This window comes from Leuresthes tenuis, unplaced genomic scaffold, assembly GCF_036924035.1.
Source record: "Leuresthes tenuis unplaced genomic scaffold, fLeuTen1.0.hap1 SCAF_14, whole genome shotgun sequence".
In the NCBI taxonomy this organism is placed as follows: Eukaryota; Metazoa; Chordata; class Actinopteri; order Atheriniformes; family Atherinopsidae; genus Leuresthes; species Leuresthes tenuis.
The window spans coordinates 9,648,054-9,675,201 of NW_027325368.1; the positions used below are offsets into that span (position 1 = coordinate 9,648,054).

Here is a 27,148-nt window from a genome sequence, read left to right on the forward strand (position 1 = left end):
AGATGTTTATGATTTAACATTTTCACACAAATAAAAATGTGCATCTACCACAGAGCCACATGAAGCCATAAACCTGAAAAGAGCTTTAAATTTGCAACAATATTAGAGGTTAGCCATGAAATCCAAAATATCATATACACAAAGCTAATAATTAATGTCCTGTGTTGTAAAACTTGTATTTTTGCCAAGAGGAAAGTAAGTGGACTTTAGACCAACCAGAGGCAACTGAACTCCATGCGCTGCCACTCTTGAAGTATTTGAATTTTTCAGGAGTTTTTACAACAAGTTTAAAAAGTGGGAATCTTTATTTTTCATTATGCATATAGACAAGTTGTGATATAAATCTATTGATGTGATTTTAACGTCTTTTCAATTTAAGCTCATTTTTATTTTTCTCATCATCTTAACTTACTTCCATCATAGAATGTCTTTTCTTTTGACAAGGATCACTGTTGTACAGTTAAATCATTGTTCTGTTAATGCTGATAAGAGACCTTCTCTGCTGTCCTACCGGTCGTGGCTAATTATGAAGGAGATGCTTTCAAGCTCTGATGACATATCTGAGATGGACTCAGTACAGGTCCTGGGACCTGAAAGAAACCCAAATGATGTAGCCTCTATCCAGAAAAGATCTAACATATGGACCTTTCTCAAGAGAAATGCTTTTGTCATTCTCACGGTGACTGCTGTTGCTGTAGGTAAGTAGTCCTTTTAACTCCTTTGTATAAACCTTTTAAAATAAATCCCTGATATTCTAATATCTTTTCATATAGATTAATCTATCTAAGCACCTTTAAAATCACATTGCTGTCAGCTTTTTTACATGGATTGTTACTTTCTCCGGCTCTGCTTTGTGTACCGACTCCTCCAAACTAATTTTTTGATCAAGAGACTGACTTGCTGATTTATGTACATGTTTCTTTGAGGAATTGGCCTGGGCTTTGCTCTACGACACATTAATAAGTCAATATTTGACTTTTCCTGGAGAGATGCTGATGAGGATCCTGCAGATGTTGATGCTTCCCCTCATCATTTCCAGTCTGATTGCAGGTTAGCTGATGACAGTGAAGAAAGTTCTGTAAAACTGATCATTATCTGCGATGCTCTTAGATTGCCACTAAAAAAGAGCATAACTTATTTTTTATTTAGGTAACTCAACTAATGTTATTGATATGTCACCTTTCAAACACAAGTACAACACAATGCATTACAAAAGAAAAGCAGAGAATATTACAAACACATGAAAGCAGTTGACATGCAGCAGTAAAGCAACTCAAACAAATTAGTGAACAAATGAGGTATCAAATGTTTTCCTCCAAAACTCCATCAACTTCCTGTCCCACATTCTGATGGATTTCAGGAATATCTTTGGTTTTTCCTTTTTATAAAAGCTGCATTTCGCATAATAAAATATACATCTCAATGAAAAATGTGAACATTGTATATATTATTCCATCATTGCTAAAGCTCTTATAGCTCTTACTGCTTATTGAAGTTACAAAATTAATTTCTCAAGCGCACATAAAAATAATTCAATTTTCAAGTTTACTGCACTTTCTAAGTTATTGTGTTACCTGGCTGTATATAATCTAACATCTTGAGTAACAGCAATAATTGGACAATAATTCAGATTTTGATTTTTATACTATAGGAAGAAGAAATAAGCAAATTTTTTTAATTTTTTATTTCATTTGGAAGATTGGATTTGACAAACTCCAAACTCATTCTGATGTGAACTGTGCCACAGAAAACTGTTGATAAACTGAAATAATTTAGCAATCCTAATACAAATACAAATGCAAAAAGCTTGGTGGGGTAAAAAATTAAGCCCAGGGTAACAACACATTATTGGAACTCTTTGATGTCTCTGTTCACAAGTCTATCACATACAAGACCCACAGCAGAGAAGCAAATAAGACGCAAAAGTAGACATAAACAAGTCCCCAAATTGTACTTGGGCACAGAAAAACATTCGGCGGACTTATGAAATGAAGCTCAATCAAGTGCTTTAAGGTAACTAATAGGGAGATGTCAGAGACTCTGGCAGCAGAAAAAGTCAAACCAAAGAAAAATATCACCAAACATGCTAACTCAGAGTACATTGTGCATAATGAATATCCTACTCAATTTACACTTTACACTATTATTTTAAATTTAAAAAAAACAGGCAATTTGAAAGAATTCAAACATTTTTCTTGCCAGCACTTTAAAACTACATCTTTCAATTGCAGGCATGTCAAGTGTAGACAAAAAGACTTATGGGAGAATTGGGCTAAGGGCCTTCACTTATTATATGGTTACCACTATTGTTGCTGCTTTCACTGACATTGCCCTGGCTGTCCTCATCCAGCCAGGGAAATCATCCAGGCATACCACAGAGCCCTCTGGTGGTCCAGCAGAGGCTGTGCAGAGTGTGGATGCTTTCCTGGATTTGATCAGGTGTGTATTAAGACCTTCCCAGGACACTGAACACTAACAATTGACTGTGTGTATCTTATAATGATCACACAGTTGTGTTTTACAGAAACATGATCCCCTCAAATCTGGTGGATGCTTGTTTCAGAAAGGTAAGGTATTAGCAATGACATGTCTGGTATTATATTTGTTATTTGTCAGTACCAAATAACGTGTGCACTTTTTGTCCAGTATAGGACAGTTTACTCCAGCAGTAATTCTTCAGGAAAATATCCAGGTGTCTTCAATAAGACAGAACAGTGAGTCTTAGCTATTTTTTGTTCTGTAACTGTGATTCTAGCCAACCATTTGGTTAACCTAATGTCGCTTCCTCTTATGTGGTTGTTGTTGTTGTTACATCATTATTTCACTGCTAAGTTGACTTTTTTTTCCCCGTACTGGGCAGCACCAATGCCAGGGAAATCAGATGGCATCAATGTTTTGGGTCTGTTGGTGTTCTCCATAGCTTTTGGCCTCATCTTGAGCAGTATGGAGACACAGGGAAAACCTCTGAGGGATTTATTCAACTGCCTGAACAAAGCCACTATGCTTCTGATTAATGTAGTTATCTGGTGAGAGGAGATGATATTGAGGTGAACTGTTTGTGTCCATTGCACATGTATTTGTCTGTTTGGGTTTAGAATTTTTTTTTTCAGTGTCATTGAATCATCTCTTATGTAAATCAGCTGTTGTTTTGTCTGTCTTTTTGAGGTGTGTTTTTGGTGGTCAAGATACAGTTTACTGCCAGGTTTGGTAGTGGCATGCTCAGTCTGTTTACTGTTGTAAATCTGCTGTTTCTCCTTGGCTTCACCTGAAATTAGCTCAAGTCACTGCATCTCCCCTCTCTTTATGACAGGTATTCACCAGTGGGAATCATCTTTCTGCTGGCAGGACAGATTGTGAAGATAACAGACGCAGGAGAGATTGGTCGTGAAGTTGCCATGTATGCTCTCACTGTGATCATTGGCTTGATAATCCACAGCCTCTTCACTCTTCCCCTCATCTATTTCTTAGTGACACAAAACAATCCCTTGAGGTTTGTGGGAGGTCTCCTCCAGGCTCTCACCACTGCCTTTGGGACGTCATCTAGGTGAATATTAGATGTACAGTGTTGCGGACTTAACAATAATAGGAAATCAGTGACCTTAATACAAAAATGTTTACCTTATGCGTCAATGTGTCCCAGTTCTGCAACCCTGCCTGTTACCTTCCTTTGTATGGAGGGGAATCACAACATGGACAAACAAGTGACACGCTTCATGCTCCCTATAGGAGCCACAATGAACATGGATGGTGCAGCCCTCTATGAAGCAGTGGCTGCTTTATTTATAGCCCAGATTAATAACATGGATTTTGACTTTGGGCAAATCATTGTCCTCAGGTACTGTATGGTCACATGAAATTGATTTAAAGTACATTCATTCACTCATTCATGATTTCGAAATCCATGTTTTTAGTATGTTGGACTGGTAAATAATTTGAATAATAAAGTTCAAGAAACATACAGTGTATGTAGATTTTTTTTTAATCATAATGATGTTGCTTAGCCCTCATTAAGTGTATGTTCTAACTGTCTTTGACTCGATTTGATTCTGCCTGACCAAGGCAAAATTAGACTGCGGAGAAGTTTCATGATGATTACTTTATGCTATTTACAATGCACACCTATAGAAGCTGTAATAGAAGTAATAGAACAGTAATAGAAGCTGCCTGATTTCATGGATGCTGAAACAATTACATAAAGGCATCACTGATTCCCTTGCTCAGTTTGATTGTCACAGCAGCAAGCACTGGTGCAGCAGGCATCCCTCAGGCTGGCATGGTATCCATGGTGATTGTGTTGGCGTCAGCTGGACTGCCCACTGAAGATATATCTCTGCTCATGATTGTTGACTGGATTCTGTAAGTAAACAGATACGTGAAATGAGAATACATCTAGTTTAAAGTTAATGAAGACCATACAATAAAGAACTCTACATTTAGATATATATAATAATACATCTAATTAAAGACAATAAAAATCCTTTTTTTGCTTTGAATTTTAAAACATCTTGTTAAGCCTTACCATAAAAGTGCCCTGCTACATGTAAGTTTTTAACCTCAGATTTAACTGTATCTGTGTGTAAATAGAGATCGTCTAAGGACCACCACCAACGTGCTGGGTGACTGTATCGGTGTTGGTGTAGTGCAGCATCTGTCCAGAGATGAGCTGCAGAGCTTCAGTCCTGCAGGGACAAACTCTGAGGTGCACAGAGCATCCATAATGAAATGACAAAGATTGCTTCATATGTAGTGTGTTAATAAGAAAATGCCTTTTTTGACCTGTGTAAATCATGGGGTGGTAGAGTTAGTGCTCATGGCTTAACTGACTTCCTGATTCTCCAAACTTGAGGAGCGGTTTGAATGAACAGCACACTTCCAGCACATTATCTATGCAACATGCTCTGTATGGTATGTTGGATAAACAAAATAATTGATATAGGCAGTATTTGGAGATTCTTGATGTGCTAAGAAAATATACTAACCCATTATCTGGAAAAAAACAAAAAAAAAAAACATGCCATGTTATATCTAGATAAGGGAATTTTTACTGAACAATCAGAACAAAATTACCTTTGTTCTCTTGAGATAATGAGAACACTTGTGATCTTGAGATAGGATATATAAAAGAAATTTCCCAAGCACTGCAGCTCTCTGCGTTCATATGTTTGAAACATGTTGCTGGCACAAATTCAAAATGACATTTGAAAAAAAAATTAAATTTCTTACATTTAACATTTGATGCATTGTCTTCATTGTAATGTACAATATAATGTACATTATTTTTCTTACAAAACTCAATAGTATTACAGTAGTACTGTTAAATAAACAGTGCACAAAGTTAAGACACAGACACAGAGCTGGCATCAACAAGAGAAGTCTAACTCGTGTTTTTTTGACATAATAAATGCTGACGTGTCTTTCTTTTGGACCTCTTGCACCATCTGCTGGCAGGAAGGTCCATGTTTCAGTGACCCAGTTGCACACTGAAAATGACTGCAACCGATAAACACATCACAGTACTGTAGTTTGGCTTAGTAATTGCAACAAAAGATAAGTGTGCAACTGAAGCATGAATGTATTTTGCGTTTTCCCTAAAAAAAAGTGCATGTTATGTTAGAAGGAATTTTAAAAAAAAACAATTAAACAACTTGAATTTAGGTTTATGTTAAGGTCTGCAGTTACTTCTCTGTGCAGTTGTCTGTTTTCTCTTGTTTGTCTTGTCTCTCTGCAGACGTGGCTACGGCAATGCCGTAATTGCTGATCCTCCACCGAAAAAATGTTTAAGGTTGTGCTTTAAAACTCTGGTCTGCTCTCTACTCACTGCCTCAGCTGATTCTACATTGCATTGTTCAGGCCACCTATGATCAGTATTGTGCTCAGTGAAGATGGTTTTTCCTGTTCTCATGTGGATATCATTCTGTTACAGGAAAATAAATGCACAATCCACTAGCTAACATCTCACCTGGTCACTGCCAGCCAGGACAAGACAGAAAAACTCCAACGTTAACCACATCAACCTGTCATCCACTCACTGCCACTTTTAGAAATATAGAAAAGAAAGCTTTTACTTTGGATTTGGAATATATACTCACCCAACACTAACCAGCTTCTCTCTCACAAAGCCATTAAAGTCCCCATCAGATTCCAACGACCATATGTCAAAGAACAATTTGGAAAAAATAACTGTCCAATAAAACCCGCTGAACCCTCCTTTTGTGTCAGTCTCTGTTTAAGATTCCCGCCTTGCCTTAAACCATAAATGCTTTAGTTTACCATTACATGTTTTTCTTTAAATAGATGCAATTTTGCTATGGTGTTAAATACCTAAAGATTAATAATCAAAATACTTTTACAAAATACTAAATACATTTAGTCACTACTCAGTTCTGTTGCAGTATTTCAGTCTTGTACAATGAAGTGATATTGATGCAATCCATAAAACACACCTGAAATACATTTTCCTTCCAAGTAATCAGTGGAGAACAGGAAAATGTGGTTGCTCCTCCACTGGGAGATGAGGGCAATCCGAGAAAGACACCACTCTGTGTTTACTGTCATCGCCCAGAGCTCAGTCCAGCTGTGAGCAACTGAGGGGAGAGGGAGGGGAGGGACAACGTCACAACCTGCAAGCAAGAGAAAAGGACAGGAGTTCATGTGGAGGAGGGGTTGGATCAAGAGTGAGCGAGGCTGCAATAGCTGGTGAGAAAAAGCAAGAGAGAGATATAGAGACTGTGTATGAGAGAGGAAGATGCTGTTGCCAGGGAACAAGGCTGAAATAGAAGAGTCCATCTTTTACAGCTCACAAGAGGATGACAACTTAGTTAATGATGGACGCTAAATGGACCAAACGTGAGAAAAACAGGTGATCCTGAATCTGGGCAGCCTTACAGAATCAAAGAGAAGGTAGGTAGTTTTGGTGACATAACAGTCACAACACAGCAACCATACGGCTGACATCGTCAGAAGGATTAGTGCCTGGGGAGGGGCTATTAGTGTTGGTGGAGGGAGGAGGGGCGTGGAGATATCAGCAGAGTCGAGCACAAGTAATTGGGAGGCAGAAAGAAAATAAATGACTTGAAAACACAGGATGACGATAATTTTTTTGTGCAAAAAAATAGCACAGGACAGAGGACAATGAAACGATGAGAGCAGGATGATGTCTCCTTCATACTCTCCTCATCACTCTCTTCTCTACAGGAGAACACGTTCAGTCTTCCTGCCTCCATTAGCAGCATCAGCAAGCAGCAAGAACTCTGCAGCAACCCAGTTTCTGAGCACACGAGAGTACCACCTACAGAGGTAAACAGTGATGACCCTCACTTGGCAGCTTTAAGAAGAAGCAAGAGAAGACAGGGAGCTCCTGAAAGCAAAACAGGGAAGCTTTTTAAGACGGCCAAGAGGACAGCCTCATCATTACAATATGTGAGTATCCTGTCTGTATATGAGCCATGATTTTCCTAGTTAAAGCCAGACAAAGTGTTCCTCTTCAGGGCAGTTTTCACTGATGACAGGATAGATAGTCAAATGAGTCCTATACTTTGTTCAATTATGCCACTGCTTGTGATTCAGAATACTGAGACTATTTTGACATATTTGGTAACTAAAGGATGGGATTTGTGACAGAACTCTTAATTTCTCTGGGCTTTTATCATGTTTTTAAGCAAAGGGTTCTGTAAAAGAAAAAGGAAAAAGGAACGGTATGGAGCCAGGTTTACTTTTGTTGAGTTGTTCAGTTACAATTAAATCTGATCAAACTACAGCTGCACAGCCGTCGTGAAGTAAATTAGCTGAAGTCAGAAAGTCAAAAACTTAAAGTAGAGTAATGCCGAAAAATGTCTTAACTTTTTTTGTGTGATGATAAATGTAGAGAAGTTTTCAAGCTTTGATATCACTCTTCCCTCACCTGAAGATAACATCAGACAGGTTGTAGAAAGGAAGCCTGTAATCAATCACAACATGATGGTTACCTTTTTTCTCAGATCTATTGTTACACCACTTTTCCAAGTGGAAACTCCTCTCCCTTTGGTCAAAAATTCTAATTTAGACTACATCTGTGCAAAATTATATAATAAAATGAACGCATATGCAATATCTGTCTCTTGCAGAAGTTTGTTTTCCATCTGTGAAAGTGAATTTTGAAGCCTGGTAGGCACAGCACAGTCAAATACTCCTGAGATAGTCGCAGGGAAATAAAGGCAGCAATGCCATCTGGACACAAATCCCCACCAAACATGTGCCATTGGGTCATTACTTTGTGTCAATTAATCAGCAGTTCACTGAATAAATAAACAGCTGAGCCTTGAATAGTGACACTAGCACACACAACAAATCACACTTACTGATCATGCGAGTGTCTTTCTGTAAGAGAGGTTTAGCTTGAGGAGTCGTAATTAAAGTGCCATGGGTGGTATTCCTCATCAGGTCTACAGCAAAACACAGCAGCTTGCTCCTGGAGTTAAAGATTGTGAGTAAATCGCCTCTTTTCTCCATCATTTGGAATCACAGCACAACAGCATCAGGAACATGTAACCTGAGGGCTTGCGCCTTTTAGCTTACTATTGCCCACCCTTCCTATATGGGCTGGCTTCAACACATCAGTGCCATCCCAGTGGATAAATAGGCTGCAGTAACATCTGCTGTAGCATGAACTCTGGCTGGGACAGTGACGTAGAGGGACACAAGTCACTCCAATATATTTTAATGACACAAGACTTGCATAATCTTTGTTCTGTGCACAACTGATCCATGTATGTCTTGTGTTTCATCCAAACACAAGACACAAACTTAATGAAATAATGTACTTTTGTTTTGATTGTGTGGAAGCTTAAAAAAAAAAAAAAAAAAAAAGCTTTATTGAAGCGTATATGAGCTGCTTGTACTTTCTGTCCTGCAGGGACTTACTCCTATATGAGCAATTTGATGTTTAATTTCTGTCGGCTTCCTCCAGGGAACAGGAAGAAAATTCACTGGGAATTGGTTCTACTGAGTCCTTGTTAGAATGACATCACTGTTTAGTAATTGCTCATGGCTAAATTGCGGCTGCATGTTAAAAACTGCTGATGTTCCGAGCGTGCCTTAACTCATATTAGTCTCAAAGAGAAACAGTTTTGGCAACACAACTCATTTCATGGTTTGGGAACGCATTTCATTAAAGTCCGTCTATCTGGTTTCCACACATGTCTATAAACTCCACATCTTTAGTTCCTAATGCCAGCTTTAAAAGTTTAAAGTCTCCTGTCAAATTGTGGATAATCCAAATCAAATGTGTGTAAATGGGTGGAGTTCCTTTTGAACAGCAGACAATACATTGTGTTTTAACAAGTAGCTTCCCAGTTTTTAATGATTTTTTGCATCTGTTTGTTGACCACAGTGAGCTGAAACCCGTCCTCCCTGGCAGAGGATGGGTACAGCAGAGGCCACTTTACGCATGGACAGCATGGAGGTTAAGGATGAGTGGCAGGATGAGGACTTTCCCAGGTATTTGTTGGAGCAGTATGCGAGAGTGTGCATCAAAGAGTGTATGTCTGTGCGCAGCTTGCCTGATTTGTGCACCGGTTGGGACAAACAGGTCAGGTTGTGATGGAAAGGCAGTCACGTGTGTGCCTGTTGGGCTGAGAGGAAGCAGGTGTGTGCTTCCCATTATGCAGTTGATGCACGTGATGAGAATGTATCATGTCAGTGAACAAAATAGCAGCTGGCAAATAGGAGTCAAGCACGTCACAGTGTCGAGAAGTGGAAAAACAGTCACTCTAAGTTTAATGTTTTTGTTTTTTTTCAGCAGAGAATTATGAGAAAGCAGCTATTCAAAAGTAGTCAGTGGTTGCCCAGTATATTCACACATGCACATTTCATAAAATTGTGCAAGTTAGATATATGCCTCCTGCAAGTCATCTTGATGTTAATTGTGATGATAGATGCAAGTGTGTCATGATCGTTAGCCAATACATCACAGGAGGAAATCATATCTTGATTTGTAAGTTGCTTTGGATAAAAGCGTCTGCTAAATACATAAACATAAATTTAGCTATTTAGGACAACTTAAAAAGTAGGACACAATGGTAGGAAAGCTATTTATTTACTGGTATTTCTTCAGGTTTTCCATAGTGACAGGTAATCTGTTCTAAATGCACATTGTTTTTCTCTTTCCAACCATTTAACCCTCTCTACCTACTTAAACTTGACTACATAATAACAGCAATTATATTTGTAGCTCAACCAGCTAGCCTGTGCTTGTATTTTTATTTTTTTTTGGGGGGGGGGTATTTGTAAATGTCTGTGTTAATGCCTGTGTCCTTCTCTGAGTAAGTGTGTGCTATCTACTTTAATCTAGCCCTCTCATCCCCCATACCCTGAGTGTTCAGCTGTCTTCATAACACTTAATATCAGAGGGGAGTTGGTAATTACTGGTAGTGTTATCTCAAACGACAGATATTGTTTTTATGGGCATAGTGCAGCTATGTCACAATACTGAGTCTCTAGAAACAAAAGACAGTTTAACAGTTTTTAATAGTTATGCTTGTAATTACCATTATGAAACAACTAAAACAATTATTGACACGGTAATCATAATCATTAGATAAAAGAGAAACTAAGCATCTATAAATTCATTTAATAACTTTTTTAATCTTATTTGTGCCGTTTCTTTCTCCACAGGCCACTGCCAGAGGATGGAGACGTTGACTCATGTGGCCTCGCAGACAACAGAACTAGTAAGTGGAATTTATGTACAGAGCATTATATAATTTCTTACTATATACTACCGCATCTAAACTTTCCTGCTGCTTTAGATCCACCCACCACTCTGAATGTTGGAGAGTCCATGACTCAGCGGAAGCGTCGCACACTGGTCGCCCCAGATATGAACCTGTCCCTGGATCAAAGCGAGGGGTCGGTGCTCTCTGATGACTTCCTGGAAACGCCCGACGACCTGGACATCAATGTTGATGACATCGAGACACCTGATGAGACAGACTCGCTTGAGTTCATCAACAATGCCAATGAGCTGGAATGGGAAGGTCAGACATTTTTTTTTTTTTTTAAGATAGTCAGTGCTGAAATGTTTTAAGATCAAGGGACGCATGTTAGAACTTATTTGTCAAGTAACACATCGGTTATTTATCTGTCACATAAAACAATACATCTAAAATTAGGTTAAACAGTCGGTGTCCTGATAAACACTTGGCGAGCACGATTTAAAAAAAAAAAAAAAAAAAAAAAAAGATTGATCTCTTTAAAGTTTTAAATAACTTTCATTCTTAAAATCCATTTCAGCTTTGTCTTCTGTTTGTGTTTCCATCACAGATCTAGAAATTACCATAAGATAAATACTTATGCCTCAAAGCAAACAAAACCAAAGTTTATCAACTGTTCATATATTTTGTATTGGATGTAAAAGCATTCCTTTTAATATATTCACAGGGCAAAAGGTACAGTGCATTAAGAATTAAATTTTTTTTTAAAATGCAATAACAGTTTCGGGCAATCTGTTCTAAAGAATCACAATCATAGAATCATTGTAAAGTTGACCATTACATAAATGTGATGAATAACAAAAAAAAAAAAAAAAAAAAAAAAAAAAAAAAAAAATCTGGCATCACTCTGTCATCACCTTGTTTTCAGACGATACTCCTGTGGCCACCGCTAAGCGTCTTCCAGGAGAAAGTGAGGAGGAGAGAGACTCATCTGGTCGTCTGTGGCGAACAGTGATCATTGGTGACCAGGAGCAAAGGATTGACATGCAGGTCATCAGACCGTACCTGCGAGTGGTCACACATGGAGGTTTGTTTGAGCATGTATCAGGTTATAATTAAAAGACAGTCTGCAGGTATGGAAAAAATTAGCAAAAACTTTGATACGAAAAACAACTAATGAAGTTTGTGACATAACATCATAACTGTTGTGATACTACATGTTCCATTTCTCAATTTGCACACATTGGATTCCTTCTCAAATCCTCTCCTCAAATTTTAGTCCCTCCCACCAGAGGGGTTTCAAGCAGAAGAAGCGAGGTGATAGGTTTTTTTTTTATTGTCCCATGGGAGGTCTAGACACATATATATATATATATATATATATGTATATGTCAGGGACTGTGGTGATTCAAAAAAGGTTTATTCCAAAAACAAGGAGCAAAAAGCAAGAACAAAAAGTGCAGCAGAGCCAGATTCAAAAATACAAACAAACAAAAATCAAGACTATGAAAAAACAAAACAAAACTATGATTAACTGTGACAAGACTATGGTAACAAGACTATGAATAAATAACTATGACAGGACTGTGATAACAAGACTATGAGGCAGGAAACCAAACTTATCTTCCGTGACTGAAGCATGAAGGGTTGGTGAGGATTCTGCAGTGAATGAAAGGAAACCAGGAGACTAAATACTGTGGAGGGAGTGATAAGTGAACGAGGTGCAGCTGTGAACAATGAAGCAGGTGACGTGAGTGAAACTAGGTGGCAGAGGAAAAACATGACCAGAACATAACCTGAAAACATGAGAACCTAACATAAACTGTGACAGAACATAAACTGTGACAATATATGTATATCTATATGTCTACCTATTTAACAAAGTTAAACACCCCTGCTTGAAGTGTCATTTTGCCATCTAATCATCATTTTGCTGCTGCCAACTGCTGGTGCTATGTAAAAAATAAATTAAGCAGAGTTGAGAGCAGGAGAAAAGAGTAGATGAAGGGATGGGTGCCCTCAGGAAGTGTGTCAGTGGAAATCTAATAGCACCACTTCACCTTGTCCTAATGAATCTGAAATGTACAAGTATGGACAAATGTGTATGTTTTCAGAAATAACTTTTACATTCTGGCAGGACAAGTTAAATCCTTAATCTGAATGACTAATGGATGGCAAAGTTGTAGAAAAGGACAAACATTTTTTATTGCAGTTTAAGATGTGCGAACAGTTTTTTCCTGGTGGCTGAATACATAATAAGCATGTCAGGCTGAAGCCTTTTTGATGAGTATCAAAAGTCATGAAGGGAACCAAAACCCAAAGCAAACATAATTCACACCATACATTTCATACAAAAGAAAAACAAGCAAACAAACATCATAATAGTGGCCTTGAGTCCTAATCACTCATAATATGGCAAATGACTGAAGAATGACTGTAAAGCTGCCAGAAACAAATAAACCATGAGTGAGCAATACACTAAAGGTGTTTCTGTCTTCTCTCAGGTTATTATGGTGAGGGTCTAAATGCCATCATCGTGTTTGCAGCCTGCTACCTCCCTGACAGCAGCTGTGAGGACTACACATACATCATGGAGAATCTCTTCCTGTAAGAGCCTCTCTGATCTCTTCCAGCTGCACACTCTACTGTAATCCGACTTTTTTTTTTTAACTGCATAATGCATTAAAGACCATCAACACATACATGTTTCTTTAATGTCAACCCGTGTTTTAAATGGTGATTTACACAAAATGAAAAATCAATCCGTGGAGCCCTCCTCATTTAGACTTCCTGCATTTTAAACGTCCCAATATGAGCTTTCAGTGTAGCTTCTTCATTTAATGTGTTGTTTTTATGCACATCTGAGTTTGTTGTTCTGTTGTCAGGTATGTTGTGAGCAGCCTGGAGCTGCTTGTGGCTGAGGATTATATGATTGTTTACCTGAACGGAGCCACTCCTCGCCGGAAGATGCCGGGAATCAGCTGGCTGAAGAGATGCTACCAGATGATTGACAGAAAGTAAGAAAGACAATATCAGAACAGTTTGTTCCAAATCAATGGAAATTAAAAGAGAAGTGTTTGAATGTCTCCTGCAGACTGAGGAAGAATCTAAAGTGTCTCATCATTGCTCACCCCACATGGTTCATTCGGACTGTCCTGGCCATCTCAAGACCTTTCATCAGGTGAGGAGATATTTATTGTCCATCATTTACTGGCAGTGACAGCATGTCACTTAAGATGTCAAATAAACACAGAATATTATAAGTTCATTTTCAAGTCGTACAGTGTGACCAAAACATCTTGAAACGTAAAAATGTAGCTGTTTCATAGTCACATACAGTTTGGAGGTTTTCAGATATATTGTAATTTTGACAATAACTTGATGGTGTTCATGTTTCCCCACAGTGTAAAGTTCATGGATAAAATCAGATATGTTCAGACCCTGAAAGAGCTCAGCCAGATAATTCCCATGGAGCATGTGCAGATCCCTGAATGTGTGCTGCAGTAAGTACTGTCAACCACCAAGGGTCACTGTTGAATTGCTACACAAGTCTGTCCCAGCTTCTGTGATGTAATGCCAACACACAGTAATAACACCTGGAAAGATTTTATATTACACAATCATCATGGCAATCTCAGCCAACAAGAGTTTATAGACAGTTTGTCAGCATGGAGATTTATGTGAAGATTTGGTATTCATTAAATGAAAAAGTTTCCACTATTTAACTGATGGGTGTCAAAGGTATAACATGATACCTTGGCCCTCACAGTAAGGGTAACATGTGGCTCTGTTATGCTTTGGGAGGCATTTTGCTTATGCCATAGTTCAGATCCTCTTAGAGGAAAGGGTTACTGCAAATCAATACAAAGTCAGTGCAGTCTCACACCAATAATTATGTTGGTCCACATCACAAAAAGCAGGTTCACAGTATATGCTCAAAAACTGTCAGGGTACAGCACTTTATAAGCAACAAAAACTGCTCATCAAATGCTCGTCAAGGCTCCAAAATGTTACGTGTCAACATTTTCCTAGCAAATTGTAACAACTTCGCATCCCTGTACAGTATTATACCCTTTCACTTTTCTACCTTGTTCTCAACATTGGTTGCTAAGGTGTAGTCACTGAAAATACATAATTAGGTTTACAAATGGATAAAGACACATTTACAGTTGGTGATGATAAAAACACATGGAATTTCTGGGTCTTTATTGTAACACTACTACATTTTAGATACATGGCGAGATTAAGACAGCATGAAATTATGCTTTCTCTTGTGGTCTGCTTCAGTTACTCTTCTGTTTGTACATGTAGGCGAGCAGTTAAAACACTGAATATTAAGATACAGTACGTACAGTGCTGCTTTGCATCATTCTTCTCAAAGATGCTAGTATTCACACATTTTAAACCGGACTTTAGATAGACGTACTCTAGGGTTCAACTGCTTTATGAAGCTCTGGGAATCACCACAGTGAATTTAAAAAGGGACAAAAGCAAAGACAGGATTTTCGGCTCATTTTGTACATCTACATATGATAAACTTTTAACTTTGCTGTACTGTATCACTGCATGGAAGGATTTGGATGTAAATCAGTCAAATTTCTGTTCCAATCTTTCAAAGGTATGATGATGAGAAGATAAAAGCACAAAGGGAAAGGTAAGCGACACATTTTCTTGTGATCAGGTTTTCCTGAACATACTTTAAGCTATATTGATATCAACCTCTCTTATTTACAGACTTGAGCAAGAGCAGCAGCAGACCATCTCAACACTCCCAAAAGAAAGGTGACATGCAGTCTGTTTCATAAAGCTATGCTTCACAAAATGCTTTTCTTTTAGTTCAACTTTTCTCATTTAACTTGATTTATCTAAGATAAACGATAAGGCAATAATAATGGGAGAATTATTATCGAGGAAATTAAATACTGACTAGCACATCAATTAGTGTACTTGTCTTTCTGCAACCACATAGATAGAAACTATACATATGTTGATATTTACCCATGGCTTAATTTTAATTTGTTGTTTCCAGGCCAAAGTCAATAATAGCAGAGGTTGGCCACGACATCTGACATTAAGGTAAGAGGTCCCACTCATTTAAATGCCCCATTAACTCTGCAGCTTTGTTTGTAATGTCGGCCCACAATAACTAATCTCTGACATGCAGGAACATTTTCTCTCCTCACAAACATTTGCTTATGTGAGCAAAAGACATATGATACAATAAATCATATGCTGTCTGGTATTTTAGGTCATTGGCCAGAGATCCAAAGGGTCATCTCTTCGTGCTCTGGCACTGAGATTCAAATTATCCAGATGTCAATGCTTGAATAGACGTCGGACAGTACAGTAAAAAAAAATAAAAACTCAAACAAGAAAATAGAAGCACATAACTGATACCTACTTTTACTGTTCTTTTCTTATCTTACGAAGCAATCAAATCAAATTTTTGTCTCTGCACTCAATAAAATGCATCCTAAAACTGAGCAACAAAAGCATGAAACAGGTGAACACTGCTGTTAAATAGCATTTGAACATGAGGCCCAGCTTGTTTTTGTCAAGTCATGTTTCAGGGTTGAAATTCAGGCTGTGTGTGAATCCAACGTTAGCTAATCCTCAAACAGGACCCCATATTACATAAAGTCCAGCTGCTTGACTCTTCAAACCAGCCTGCACACAAGGTATCAATTCTATTTTTAATGATCTTTACTTAGATTTAGCCAATTGATCTATGCCATGGAGCCTGTTACAAAATCGGGGGAAATACCCACTCTGGCTAGTCCGGGTAGGTTAGGTTGGTTAAAGTACAGAAGATTATTTTAGAATGCCAGCCTCCTGTGCTGACCTGTGAGCCTGACCGGTCCTCTCTGCCCTCATATATCAAAAGAACCATCAGCAAGAGGACTGGCCGACATCCCAGGAATGGAGGCAGACATTGTCCTCCAACCAATTTGATATTGTGTGTCGAGTTGGATTTAGAATAAATTTAGTGCTTATTGACACACTGTCAAATCTAAACATTGCATTCATGTAATAGTGATAATACGAAAGCTCACCTTTCTGTGTTTCCATTACAGATTTTTGAGTTGAAGAACAGGCAGGAAACCTTCATTACAATGGGAACCAGCATCTTGCACAGGATAAAATCCCCTGAAGGGATGTATAAGCTGCAGGACAATCATTTCTCAACATTTCTCTTAGCCAGTGCTTGCTTGTTACAATTCAAAGATTGTCTTCAACACCAATGTTACAGCTTCAATCAGAAACTGTCTGCTTCCTGCATGCTAAATTGAGCTTTACTCAGCAGCATGACTTATTTACAAATATTTTTGAATGAAAAGTAATGGATGAACTCTTCTTAAAGAGCTTAGCACATGTACAAACTAAGGCGGAGATAATTGGCATGAGTTCTATTCGGTTTCATGGATGTATACTGAACTCTAATGTGCAATGATATTGTTCTTCTCAAATCTATGGTAGATGTTACTGATGCAAAAGTGTTGTACAGTTTTAAAGTTTTCCAGAGTTGAGTATGCAGGTGGCATGCTTGTTTGTATCCTTCCCTCATTTGGTACATGTTTTTGTCAGATATTAAAAAAGGTACTTTTACAAGATGGAAAGCAAACATTGCTACAAATTAAACTAAATATATTTAAAGAGAGAGTTAAATTATTTCTTTAAGTGTTATTTATGAAAATGTGCCATTTAATGTTTGTAAAAAAAAAAGAATAAATGAGCAAACTGAAGTGAGTCTTGTCATTATTATTCATCTCTTGATCCCAACCTTAACTCTTAAAACAGGACAGACACAGTTGCATTGGAGTGTGTATTTACTATTGCTTTATGACCTCTTATTGTGTTCCACTTTGGCCCAGAATGTTTCTGGCAGTTGAGTTATTAAGGGGGCGTAACTCTGATCTATGAATGTGTTGGCTGTGTCAGTTGATGCTCTGTGCATCAGCTGACTATCCTGTTCTAGTCTTGTATGAAGCCCACATGACACCTGTATCTGTGAGCTTCATACCCTTGAAATGACCGTCCTTTATTAACATGTGCAGTGTTAATGTGATTGCAAGGTGTTTGAACAGTAATCCATAATCAATGCATGTTCCTTGACATTTTTTGCTATCAACTTTTATGCCAGTTATTCAAATTGATCTATTTAAACAGCCTGTTGTTTTGGGGGATCTGAAAGGTAAAAAATAAGTAAAACGACATTACTGCCATGTGTTTCTTGGAACTTATAGTGAACTTAATCAACATAGTATGTTTACTTTGTTTCATTTTAAAGGAGTAGTTCAGGCTTTTTTGGAAAACAGCAATGAGCAGAGACTTTTCAGAGACATGTTCTCTGGAGAGGGTTATATAACATCCTTTAGAAAGTTGCATTTCAACATTTCCTATTACGTTACATTGGTCACAACTTAAACAACTATTGCTTGCTGAATCTCTGACGGCTTGCCGTCTTGTGACTCTAGGAGGGAAAAAGTGTGTGAAACACATGCTTCACATGTTTGACCACATGATTTGATGACCCAAAGTCAGTTTGAGTGCGTTTTTTTTTTTCGTGTTTAAGAACATGAGACAACAAGACATCAAAGCCATCAATCACTTGGTGTCAGCAGGCATCACTTTTCCACTGAGTTTGTCCTGCTAATGTAACATGAGTCCATGTGCTCCACTCGCAGGCACTCAAAGTTCACTACCTTCACACCTTCATAGCTCAAGAGATAAGAGCAGCAGTCAAATTATTTCTTCACATACAGTGTAAATAAGGCTGCAAACATCTGAAGGGGTATAACAATAACTGCTGATAAGCAGCAGGTGCTCATGCTCATAAAGGAAAAAAAGTGTTTTATTGTTCTTTTGAGACACTGTAGTTAGATGGTAGGCCGCCATGTACTTTAGATGGTTGCATCAGAAATATTCGTGATGCAGCAGTCAGAAACTGTCAACTAAATATAGAGCTCCTGGGTTGCGCTTGTCTGGAGCTGTCTAAGCAAAGGAGTGTTCTGTGATATGACACAGATGTCTCAGAATATACATTATGTAAGGAATCATTTATTTTTCATTTACTGTATTATGACTGTACAATTAGCAGCTCTTGCCTCCTTTCCATACAGTGTCCTCTCAGGGATAAATACCCTGTATTATGAGTGGCATTTGCATTTAAAAAAGGAATCTACATTAAGTCTTACAGATTTGGAAATTGTGAAACTGTGAATCTCCATTTTAAAACTCTTTACAAAGTGAAGATTAATTTTGTGTTTTGCAGTATCCACCACTCAGTTTCTCTGTCATTCTCTATACTGTACAGTTAAGATCTCTGTTGGGTGTGGGATTGTAGTTGCATGTGGCTGACCCCTGACAGCAGGTGCAAAATTGGGAATCTACTTTCATGCAACTGTGCGGCTCCTGAAGTTCCAATCATATCATTGGTGCTGTTGGCTGTGAAGTAGCAGCTTATTGGCCAGTGGGAAATGAAGGCAATTGGTTTGGGAGATTGTGACGCTGCAGCCACATCCTTTATATGCCCTGCAAAGAGATTGTCTATCAATGAAGTAGTAAAAGGAGGGGACATCTGTGGAGGAGGAGACGGGAAAAGGGAAAGGATTTTAGTAAAAGCCTTTCATAGACTGTTTGCTTTGGCTGGGTTCCCTGTTTTTACTTACTGAATTCAAGCGGTGACCAATACATAGAAGAAGGAAAAAATGAAGTTCATCATTGGCATTGGAGGGTACGTTTTGATTAATCTAGTTACCCAGCTGTTTGTTATTAGATATTTGCAAAAACTTACATAACTTACTTCTGTGTGACATTAAATGCAGAGTGACCAACGGTGGGAAGACCACTTTGACAAATAGACTACTAAAGACATTGCCTAACTGTTGTGTGGTGCATCAGGATGACTTTTTCAAGGTAAGATTATGTCTTCCCTACCTTTTCCTTTCAAGTCACAACATGTTAACTTCAAAGCTACAGTAACTATTTTGATTTATTAATGCTGACTTTTTGCAAGCTTTATTTTTCATATTTCATTTGCTACGTTAAAGTTGCCATTAAAGAGTTCTTATGCTAAGAATTAAGAAATCGCCAGTCTGACTTGCAGATGTCCTGTCATCGCAGCAGCCTAGTGATATATCTGGCTCATTGTGTCCTGGACAGCCAATGAAGGCCTGAGAGTCCCCACCTAAAGTTAGACTTTGTTCAGTTATGTTACAAATTCTATAACCTGATTTTAACCTAATTTCACTTAAAAGATGCCTAAAGCCGACATCTTTTCAAGATGTACTAAACAAGTATTAGGTTTAGTACATCTTGTGTGCAAAAAAACTAATTTGCAAAAAAATTATTTCTAACAAGCATTTAGCTGAACGAGGAAGAAATTCCACCTCCTAAAGTTTATTGGATGAAAAAGAGGTGCCATAATTACTCACCTGCAAAGTTTTAAAACATAGTAAAGAAAGTTCAGTTGGCATAGCTGAATGTGTCGAAACAGAAATCTAACGAGGGTAACATTGAGGGAACCTTTTGAACCCGCGTAAAATTGTCACTGTGCGTCCACTTTTGGTGGAGACGAGTCCCTAACTTGTCCTGTCCAGGTGTGATCAGCTCCGATAGGTTACTAGGTTACAGCATTGTTTTATTGGTGACTGTTATTTCAGAAACCTGATCAAATAGAAGTTGGGGAGGACGGCTTTAGACAGTGGGATGGTAAGAATGGATTTCGCGTACGAAAACCTTGCAGTAATGTACTTTTTCTTTCCTGCACATTTCTTTAGTATGGTAACCAATCAATCCTAAACTTTCTGATATTCAATCAAATTTTTGTGAATGCTACAGACATTCACTAACAGTGACAAATGTGTGTATAGCACATTGGTGAAAAGTGTTGGTTGCAAGTATGTTAAAGTCTGCTCCACTCTTTTCTCTCCTTGTTCTGCAATAGTGATCACAGCTCTGGACATGGAGGCGATGGTCAATACTGTGAAAGGCTGGCAGGAAAACCCAGTCAAGTTTGCACGCTCACATGGTGTAAGCCTGTCACCTGAAGCCGAGGAATCCAACTCGGGAGAAGAGGGGATCCATATTCTTATCGTGGAGGGGTTCCTCATCTACAACTACAAGTACATCTTCTTACTTGGTTTTCTTTTTCTGCCCCTTAAACTCTAACTTCTCACTGACCTGAGCTCTGATTCCCCTCTGCAGGCCTTTGATTGACACCTATGACAAATGTTTCTACATTTCCATTCCTTATGAGGAGTGCAAACGGAGGAGAAGGTAACAACCTCACTAAATAACTTGTAGCAACTTCAAGACACACCAGGACAAGCTTTAATAATTCCTGTCTCTGCAGTACAAGAACATACACAGTCCCTGACCCCCCCGGCCTGTTCGATGGCCATGTGTGGCCCATGTACTTGAAACACAGGATAGAGATGGACAACAACTGCAGCAGAATAGGTTTGCAAAGTCACTTCCTCATCAAAATATCAGTGACACTCCATGAGTGTGAGGGCATATAAACTAAAGGCAAAATGCTCCAATGTGCCACCCTGCAGCTCTGATTTGTATTTTTGTGCACAGAATACCTTGATGGGATGACAACTAAGGAAGATATCTACAACAAAGTGTACGAAAGTGTTCAAAACTCACTGCTGAACAACTTATAGGTAAATAAGTTATTTAATCAAAGACATTGTCACTGACAGAAAATTCCTAATCAGTATAAATAACATTGCTCCCCTTCTCTGTCTCTACAGCAGGATGGACTGACAGCGGATTGTGTATAGACTTGTAAATATGATTTTGAGTAAATGTGTAACACCAGTTCTGTACTTCTAGCCTGATCTGATTGTAAATAGATAATCATGTAACTTATTAAGAATAACCGGCAGAAGTGTTGTTTTGGTATAATCCTGTGTAACTTTTTCTAAAAGATAAGCCACCTCTGGTCTGCCCAGTGTTTATAACATCGGTAACTGATTTACACTCTGATCCTGTTGTATATGAAAGTATGTATCACCCACTGGGAGGACAGACTTGTGTCTTACGACTCAAAGAAACCTCTGAAATCAATTCATGTTTCCTGTTCTTCTTTCTACTGTAGTTCACTAAACACGTACACCCATGCTGTTCCCATAAAATATCATAAACCTGACGTTTTACAAACTGAAGGATGAATGATAACATCTTGCAGCTCTTCAATAGGTCTCCTTATCACCGAGATAAGATTTTGTGTCATTAAGTAGTAAAAGGAATAATTTCCCCAAAATGACAATAGATGATGAAAGAGCAGGAAGGAAAAAGAAGTGACTTAGTTTAACTACTTTTTAACACTTTACTTTTTACTTCACAGATCAGGACACATAAAGATAAAACAACAACATTTTAAAAAAAAAAAAGTCATTTTTATATTAGCTTTATAAATGAGAAAAATATAAAATGAGCAAAAATACACAAATCTTCAATTTAAGACACAAAGATGTGTATAATGACATCTTTTACAGCTGAATTATATAAATATTTAAGCCAGGCATCACAGAAGAGCATTATGTGAGAATAAACTAAGAAGGACAAACAGCTAGGTCAAATGGTCAGGAAAACAACTCTGTTTACCAAAATGCTATATCGGGTCAAACAAAAAAACAGAATGTGCTGCTTTACAAATCATTTAAAGCCACATGGTTCATTGGTAACAGTGCAGAGACAACATATCAAATGTTGAAACAAACAGTAAAAATGTCAGGATGGGAGAGGTCAAGGTGTTGTGTCACCTCTTCCCCAAAGAACACTGTTTGGGAACTGAGGAGATCAACTGCTGGGGCTTCAGTTTAAGTTTTATTTCATAATGTGCTGGATGTTTTGAATGGGAGTACAGCGAAATTTTACTACAGAGCGATGTGGTTATAATGTGTGCAGAAAGTGGTTTGCACTGCTGAAATAAACAAAGCCTTCCCTGGAAAAGTTGTCATATAGATGGTAGCTCATTTAGCTCCCAAGTCTGTAGCACTCATCATTAATGTTGCCGTTGCATGTGTACGTTATCCATGTCTTGTGCACTCATCCACTCCAATACCATAGCAGAGGAAAATTTTTAACTGAGCAGTGTGAGCAAGCCAGATGGCCCTTCTCTTCTTTCACTCAGAGGATGCAGCATCCATGATTTCAAAAAAAGAGTTTCAAGACAGTTTTCCATTTTGTTTCAGTACGTCTTAAATGAGCTTGGGCCCAGAAAAGAGGATGAGGATTTTTTTTTGCAGGGTTAAGTTTTAACTGGAATTTCTGGGTGCACCAACAAACTGTTCACTAAATAAAATGTTTTCAGTGTATTCCTGAGCCTATGGAGCGGTTTATGTTATAGAATCATGTCTGTTTTTAATGCAGTGAAGGTCAGAGCCATTCAGTGTTGGCCTTCTGCCTTACAGTGTTTCCTCTTAGAATCCTTTATAAAGTGTATCACAGAAGATACACTCCAAAAATGTTTTTCCTTTATTATTGAATTTCCAGATGCACTTTTTGACATAATTGTAAATTCTGCCATGTATACTGATGAAATATCTCTGAGATGTTCTTTAAGTCCAATCATATCACTGATTAAATTGATTTGTTCCTGTTTGTATGTGTTTTTAGAACTGAACAGCTTTTTTTTTGTTGCCCTTGTCCCAACTTTTTATACAAGTAGCTCACATTAAATTGAATAATGAGAAAATATCCTTTTTTATGAAATTGACAAGAAAATCTCAGTTTTGACTTAGTTTTTTCAGTAAATGTGTGTTTTAGGTATATTGCCTCAATTTATGAGATACTTGAAAAGTGAAATTAACTTAATTATATTTCTGTATAGCCTGTGGGGTTTATATCATTAAACAAAACCATTATACAACCTCTGTTTGTTCCAGTCTGCAAAACAGCCCACATGAGCGTATCATAACTTTAATTTCTTCATCATTTCTGATGTCGACTTCAAGCAGACATGAGTGAAAGTGCTTGTGCTTTTCACTGATGGGTTTTCACCTATGCTATAGAGCAAAAGTCCTCCCAGAAGTCACTCACACTGCTCGACCCTCAGACTCATCCAGCACTGTGTGCACAGAAATGAGGGGAGACATATTGTAATATCAAAAACCAAGTGAATGATGTGGTGATCACGGGGCTGTGACTCTGCTGATGACAGTACACTTATGAACCAAAAAAAATAATAATGACAGACCATGATGACTAAGATGTTCCCACATTTTTAGTCACAGGATACTTTCTTTTAGTCTGATCACCAAATTCACTTCACACCATATCATTTTCTGGGGTATAGAAGGGTCTTCAGCTCAGTTCCAGGACCACAGAGGGTGTGTTAGGGGAAGTTCAGGGTCTTGTGATGCGTCTCTGAGAGTCTTTACATGCCAGCAGTTGTCCTGGTGCAAAGGGTAACTGTTCTGCTGGTTTATATTTAGGCTATAAGTGTCTGTGGTGTCAGGGGAATATATTTAACAAATGTACATCTAAATTTCTGACTGCAACACACCCACTTGAGACTCCACAGCCAGGCCTGACTCTAGGGCCAGTCCCCCACAACACCGCCCTGTAAGGTGAGAACTTTGTAGAGAGGCATTTGCTCCTACGTCACCCGCAGCCATGGAAACCTTGCATGTACAGCCAGGACTTCCGTGTAAGGAAAGAGAGGCAGTGACACAAGAGATAGGCACCTGTCACATGTCACCCTGCGTGTAGGCGAGGACCTCTGAGCCATATGAACAGTTGTGATCATGCCACTGAAAGAATTTCACAAATATTTATGGTGGCCTCACTGACACAAACAAGTGTGAACAACTGAATCCATTTTCAAGGTGATTTTACAAGACTTAAGTCAATGAGTATATGATTAATAATTTTTAAATCACAATAGTGTAGCTGATAACAGGGATGAGGACATTTTCAGTATTTGTGTGTTATTTCTTCTGTCCTCTAAAAATACTTATTTGATGTTAAATAAATTGTTTTTTAAACCATAATCATTTAATATGCCAGCCACTGCCTGTTGTTACAGGATAAATTATAGATCTTGGTAGATGTAGAGTAAAAAGAAGGGCCTTGTGTGTGTTTGCAAAAAAACTCTCTTTAGAAGTTCTTAAACTAGAGATTTGCATCTTTTTGTAACACCTAAAAAGCCTGCCCTTGTGATCAGTGTGTTATCAATAACTGCCTCTTGATTGGTTTGTAACGACATAAAACTCATACCAGAAAGATTAATCACTGTCCATTTGGAGCTGATATTTCTCTATTGAAGATTCTACCTCCATCCATCTTCATTAGACATGTGATCACTACTGTATCACATTTAACATTGAAATTTGTGAAAGAAAATCTGCCTGAGCCATCTCTACCTCTTGGTATGTGATGCTAGAAGCAGGTATATGTTATGCCATTTTCTTTCAAATGTAGAGAGATCTCAACTATTTGTTAAAAGACATAGATTCTTCTTACTGTTATTGCCCCAAGGACATGTAAAAGTGAAAAGAAAATCTATAGATTTTTCTCTCAGTGAGGACATTAAACTGTAGAATATATCAACTAAAGTCTACAATATTGTACATAATGTTCATACATCTTGTGGTTTTATTAAGCCTTGTGTTTTCTCCTGTGATTAATCCTCAAATAATCTTATTCAGTGCATCACACCGATGTTATCAAACTTATGCACTGCCTGATGAGCATCATTAATTGTTTTTATTTACTAACATGAAGGAAGAAATATTTTGTGCCCTGCACATTATTTTCATCTATCAAATCTTTGATCAATAAACCTAAAAAATTCAAATGTATATTCATTAAATAAATAAATAAACCTAAACACAGTGTGTTCATAGTACTCAGGTCTTTACTGTAAGTAAGATTATGTCACAAAGTGGGACAATATTTCGGTATATTTACATAGTTGTTTTCCCCCTCTTTCTAATCAAAGAATTAAGATCAAGATAAGTCTTCAAAGAAAGACTCTTAACCTCATCTTGAGACAGTATTAAAGGTGGAGACAGTTTTTATGGAAGTCCCCATAAAGCAGTTTCAATGGATCACATATTAACACTCTCAGCACTAATTTGGCATGTGTGAGTGAACGGAAACGTGAAGATGGACATAGCAGCTTGTTGCTCAAACCTGAAATGTGAGCTGATCCGACCACACTGATACCGGCAAAGGTTAGTCAGAAATAAGCACGACACATGCCACTAGAAACCCACTGATGTACAATCATGTTCGGCCCAGTCACTGATAAGTCATTGGTCATTCTATTTTCATACAAGTTAGACTAAAAGATAAATCTGATTTATTTATATTTATTGCTTTTAAGAGGAATTAAATTTCCACGCAACAGCAGAGTTGTATAGTCTTAATTTGTTTTCAAACAGTTTTCCAGCATCTCACCTGTATTGCCTCCCCAAGATCTGTGGTAAACCCTCTGGATATATCATTTTATTCCTCAGAGTGGCAGTGTGAGGCCTCAGGGGAAGACAACAGGTATATTCCAAGTAGGGGAAGTTTCTTGTTGTAAAACCATTTTAAGACCATCATCTTCGTTAAATCTCACAAGAAGCAAAGCTGTGATCAGCCCTGGATACCTAGATTCATGGAATAAGATATATTCAAAGCGTAAAAGAATTAGTTTTTCACTCAGGGAAGGATCTGCTGCTGCAGCTGCTGCTGTAGGTTCACCATGAAAACAACCAGAAACTCCTTGTTTTATTTCCAAGCACTCCTAATTTACAGTAAAAGTTATTTTTTGTGGCAACATTTGTTGTGATTTGTTTACTTTCAGGTCAGACACACAAGAAAGATTTAATTCAACATTAATACTTACTGGCTATATTTTGTGGGTTACATGTCCTGCTCGGTAGTCTTGTGCCAAACCAGTGCTTAGGATCTGTGCCTCTTATAAATCAGAGCTGTTCCAGACAGCAAGCAGGGCGGTGCTTGACTTTGGAACAAGAGAAGGTTTCTTTGGATAGAAATAGAACAGCTCACCATCTTTATGCCCTATTTGGCAGATAAAACCCACCATGTGATTCATTGAGGTGACGAAAACTGAGATCTGCGTGACTTCAGAGTGCTTATACTGTTTATGACCATATAAAAACTTGTCCAATAGCGGAAAAATGATAAATGATAGTAGTAATGCAAACTAATTTCTCAAAGGAGTCTGTACGATTTGAATAAACAGAGTAAACTATGATGAATAATAAAAATCGACAGAATTAAATTATTTGGAAGCCTTTGAATGTCATACCTAATTGAACATTGGGCAAAGTCATCACACTGGTCATTCTTACATTCCAATCCCAGTGGTGAAACAGCTGTCTACTTGTGGCTGACTGATCTGTAAATTTTTCTGTGTTTTTTTGTGATTCAACGTTGTGTTGTGTGTTTTTTTTTTTTGTTTAACTTCAACTTTGAATCTCCAATAAACTTTG

At 38.0% G+C, this 27,148-nt stretch overlaps 2 protein-coding genes, 1 long non-coding RNA gene and 1 pseudogene across 4 annotated transcripts; 3 read left to right on the forward strand and 1 right to left on the reverse strand.

Moving 5' to 3' along the window:
- Positions 1-265: 265 nt before the first annotated feature.
- On the forward strand, positions 266-4,785 carry LOC140268363 (excitatory amino acid transporter 1-like; annotated as a pseudogene).
- Positions 4,786-4,876: 91 nt separating this feature from the next.
- Positions 4,877-17,342, forward strand: LOC140268360 (caytaxin-like). Its single transcript, XM_072363177.1, has 15 exons — positions 4,877-6,696; positions 6,796-6,900; positions 7,195-7,419; positions 9,368-9,474; positions 10,651-10,706; positions 10,785-11,012; positions 11,617-11,775; positions 13,193-13,295; positions 13,574-13,705; positions 13,783-13,869; positions 14,093-14,191; positions 15,307-15,342; positions 15,423-15,470; positions 15,718-15,764; positions 16,763-17,342. The coding sequence occupies exons 4-14, from the start codon at positions 9,398-9,400 to the stop codon at positions 15,755-15,757; spliced, it is 1,065 nt and encodes a 354-aa protein (XP_072219278.1). The 5' UTR covers positions 4,877-6,696; positions 6,796-6,900; positions 7,195-7,419; positions 9,368-9,397; the 3' UTR covers positions 15,758-15,764; positions 16,763-17,342.
- On the reverse strand, positions 11,664-26,599 carry LOC140268365 (uncharacterized). Its single transcript, XR_011907534.1, has 5 exons — positions 26,539-26,599; positions 26,106-26,299; positions 13,820-13,898; positions 13,629-13,684; positions 11,664-11,753 (listed from the first exon to the last, which is right to left on the reverse strand). It is a non-coding gene; the product is annotated as an uncharacterized lncRNA (long non-coding RNA).
- On the forward strand, positions 19,233-21,764 carry LOC140268623 (nicotinamide riboside kinase 2-like). 2 transcript variants are annotated; one of them, XM_072363554.1, is made up of 8 exons: positions 19,233-19,422; positions 19,514-19,604; positions 20,351-20,399; positions 20,635-20,812; positions 20,895-20,966; positions 21,043-21,149; positions 21,273-21,358; positions 21,449-21,764. In XM_072363554.1, the coding sequence occupies exons 1-7, from the start codon at positions 19,397-19,399 to the stop codon at positions 21,356-21,358; spliced, it is 609 nt and encodes a 202-aa protein (XP_072219655.1). In that variant the 5' UTR covers positions 19,233-19,396; the 3' UTR covers positions 21,449-21,764. The 2 variants fall into 2 exon arrangements, with proteins under 2 accessions (XP_072219655.1, XP_072219656.1); XM_072363555.1 differs by lacking the exons at positions 19,233-19,422; positions 20,351-20,399 and having other exon boundaries at positions 19,515-19,604.
- Positions 26,600-27,148: the final 549 nt, after the last annotated feature.

Bases quoted from the DNA above. Each gene is read 5' to 3' on its own strand.
- LOC140268360 (XM_072363177.1), top strand. From the start codon at position 9,398: ATGGGTACAGCAGAGGCCACTTTACGCATGGACAGCATGGAGGTTAAG. The intron at 9,475-10,650 runs GTATTTGTTGGA...CTTTCTCCACAG, and splicing joins CAGGATGAGGACTTTCCCAG to GCCACTGCCAGAGGATGGAG. The intron at 13,870-14,092 runs GTGAGGAGATAT...GTTTCCCCACAG, and splicing joins ATCTCAAGACCTTTCATCAG to TGTAAAGTTCATGGATAAAA.
- LOC140268623 (XM_072363554.1), top strand. From the start codon at position 19,397: ATGAAGTTCATCATTGGCATTGGAGG. The intron at 20,813-20,894 runs GTACATCTTCTT...TCCCCTCTGCAG, and splicing joins TTCCTCATCTACAACTACAA to GCCTTTGATTGACACCTATG. The intron at 20,967-21,042 runs GTAACAACCTCA...CTGTCTCTGCAG, and splicing joins GAGTGCAAACGGAGGAGAAG to TACAAGAACATACACAGTCC.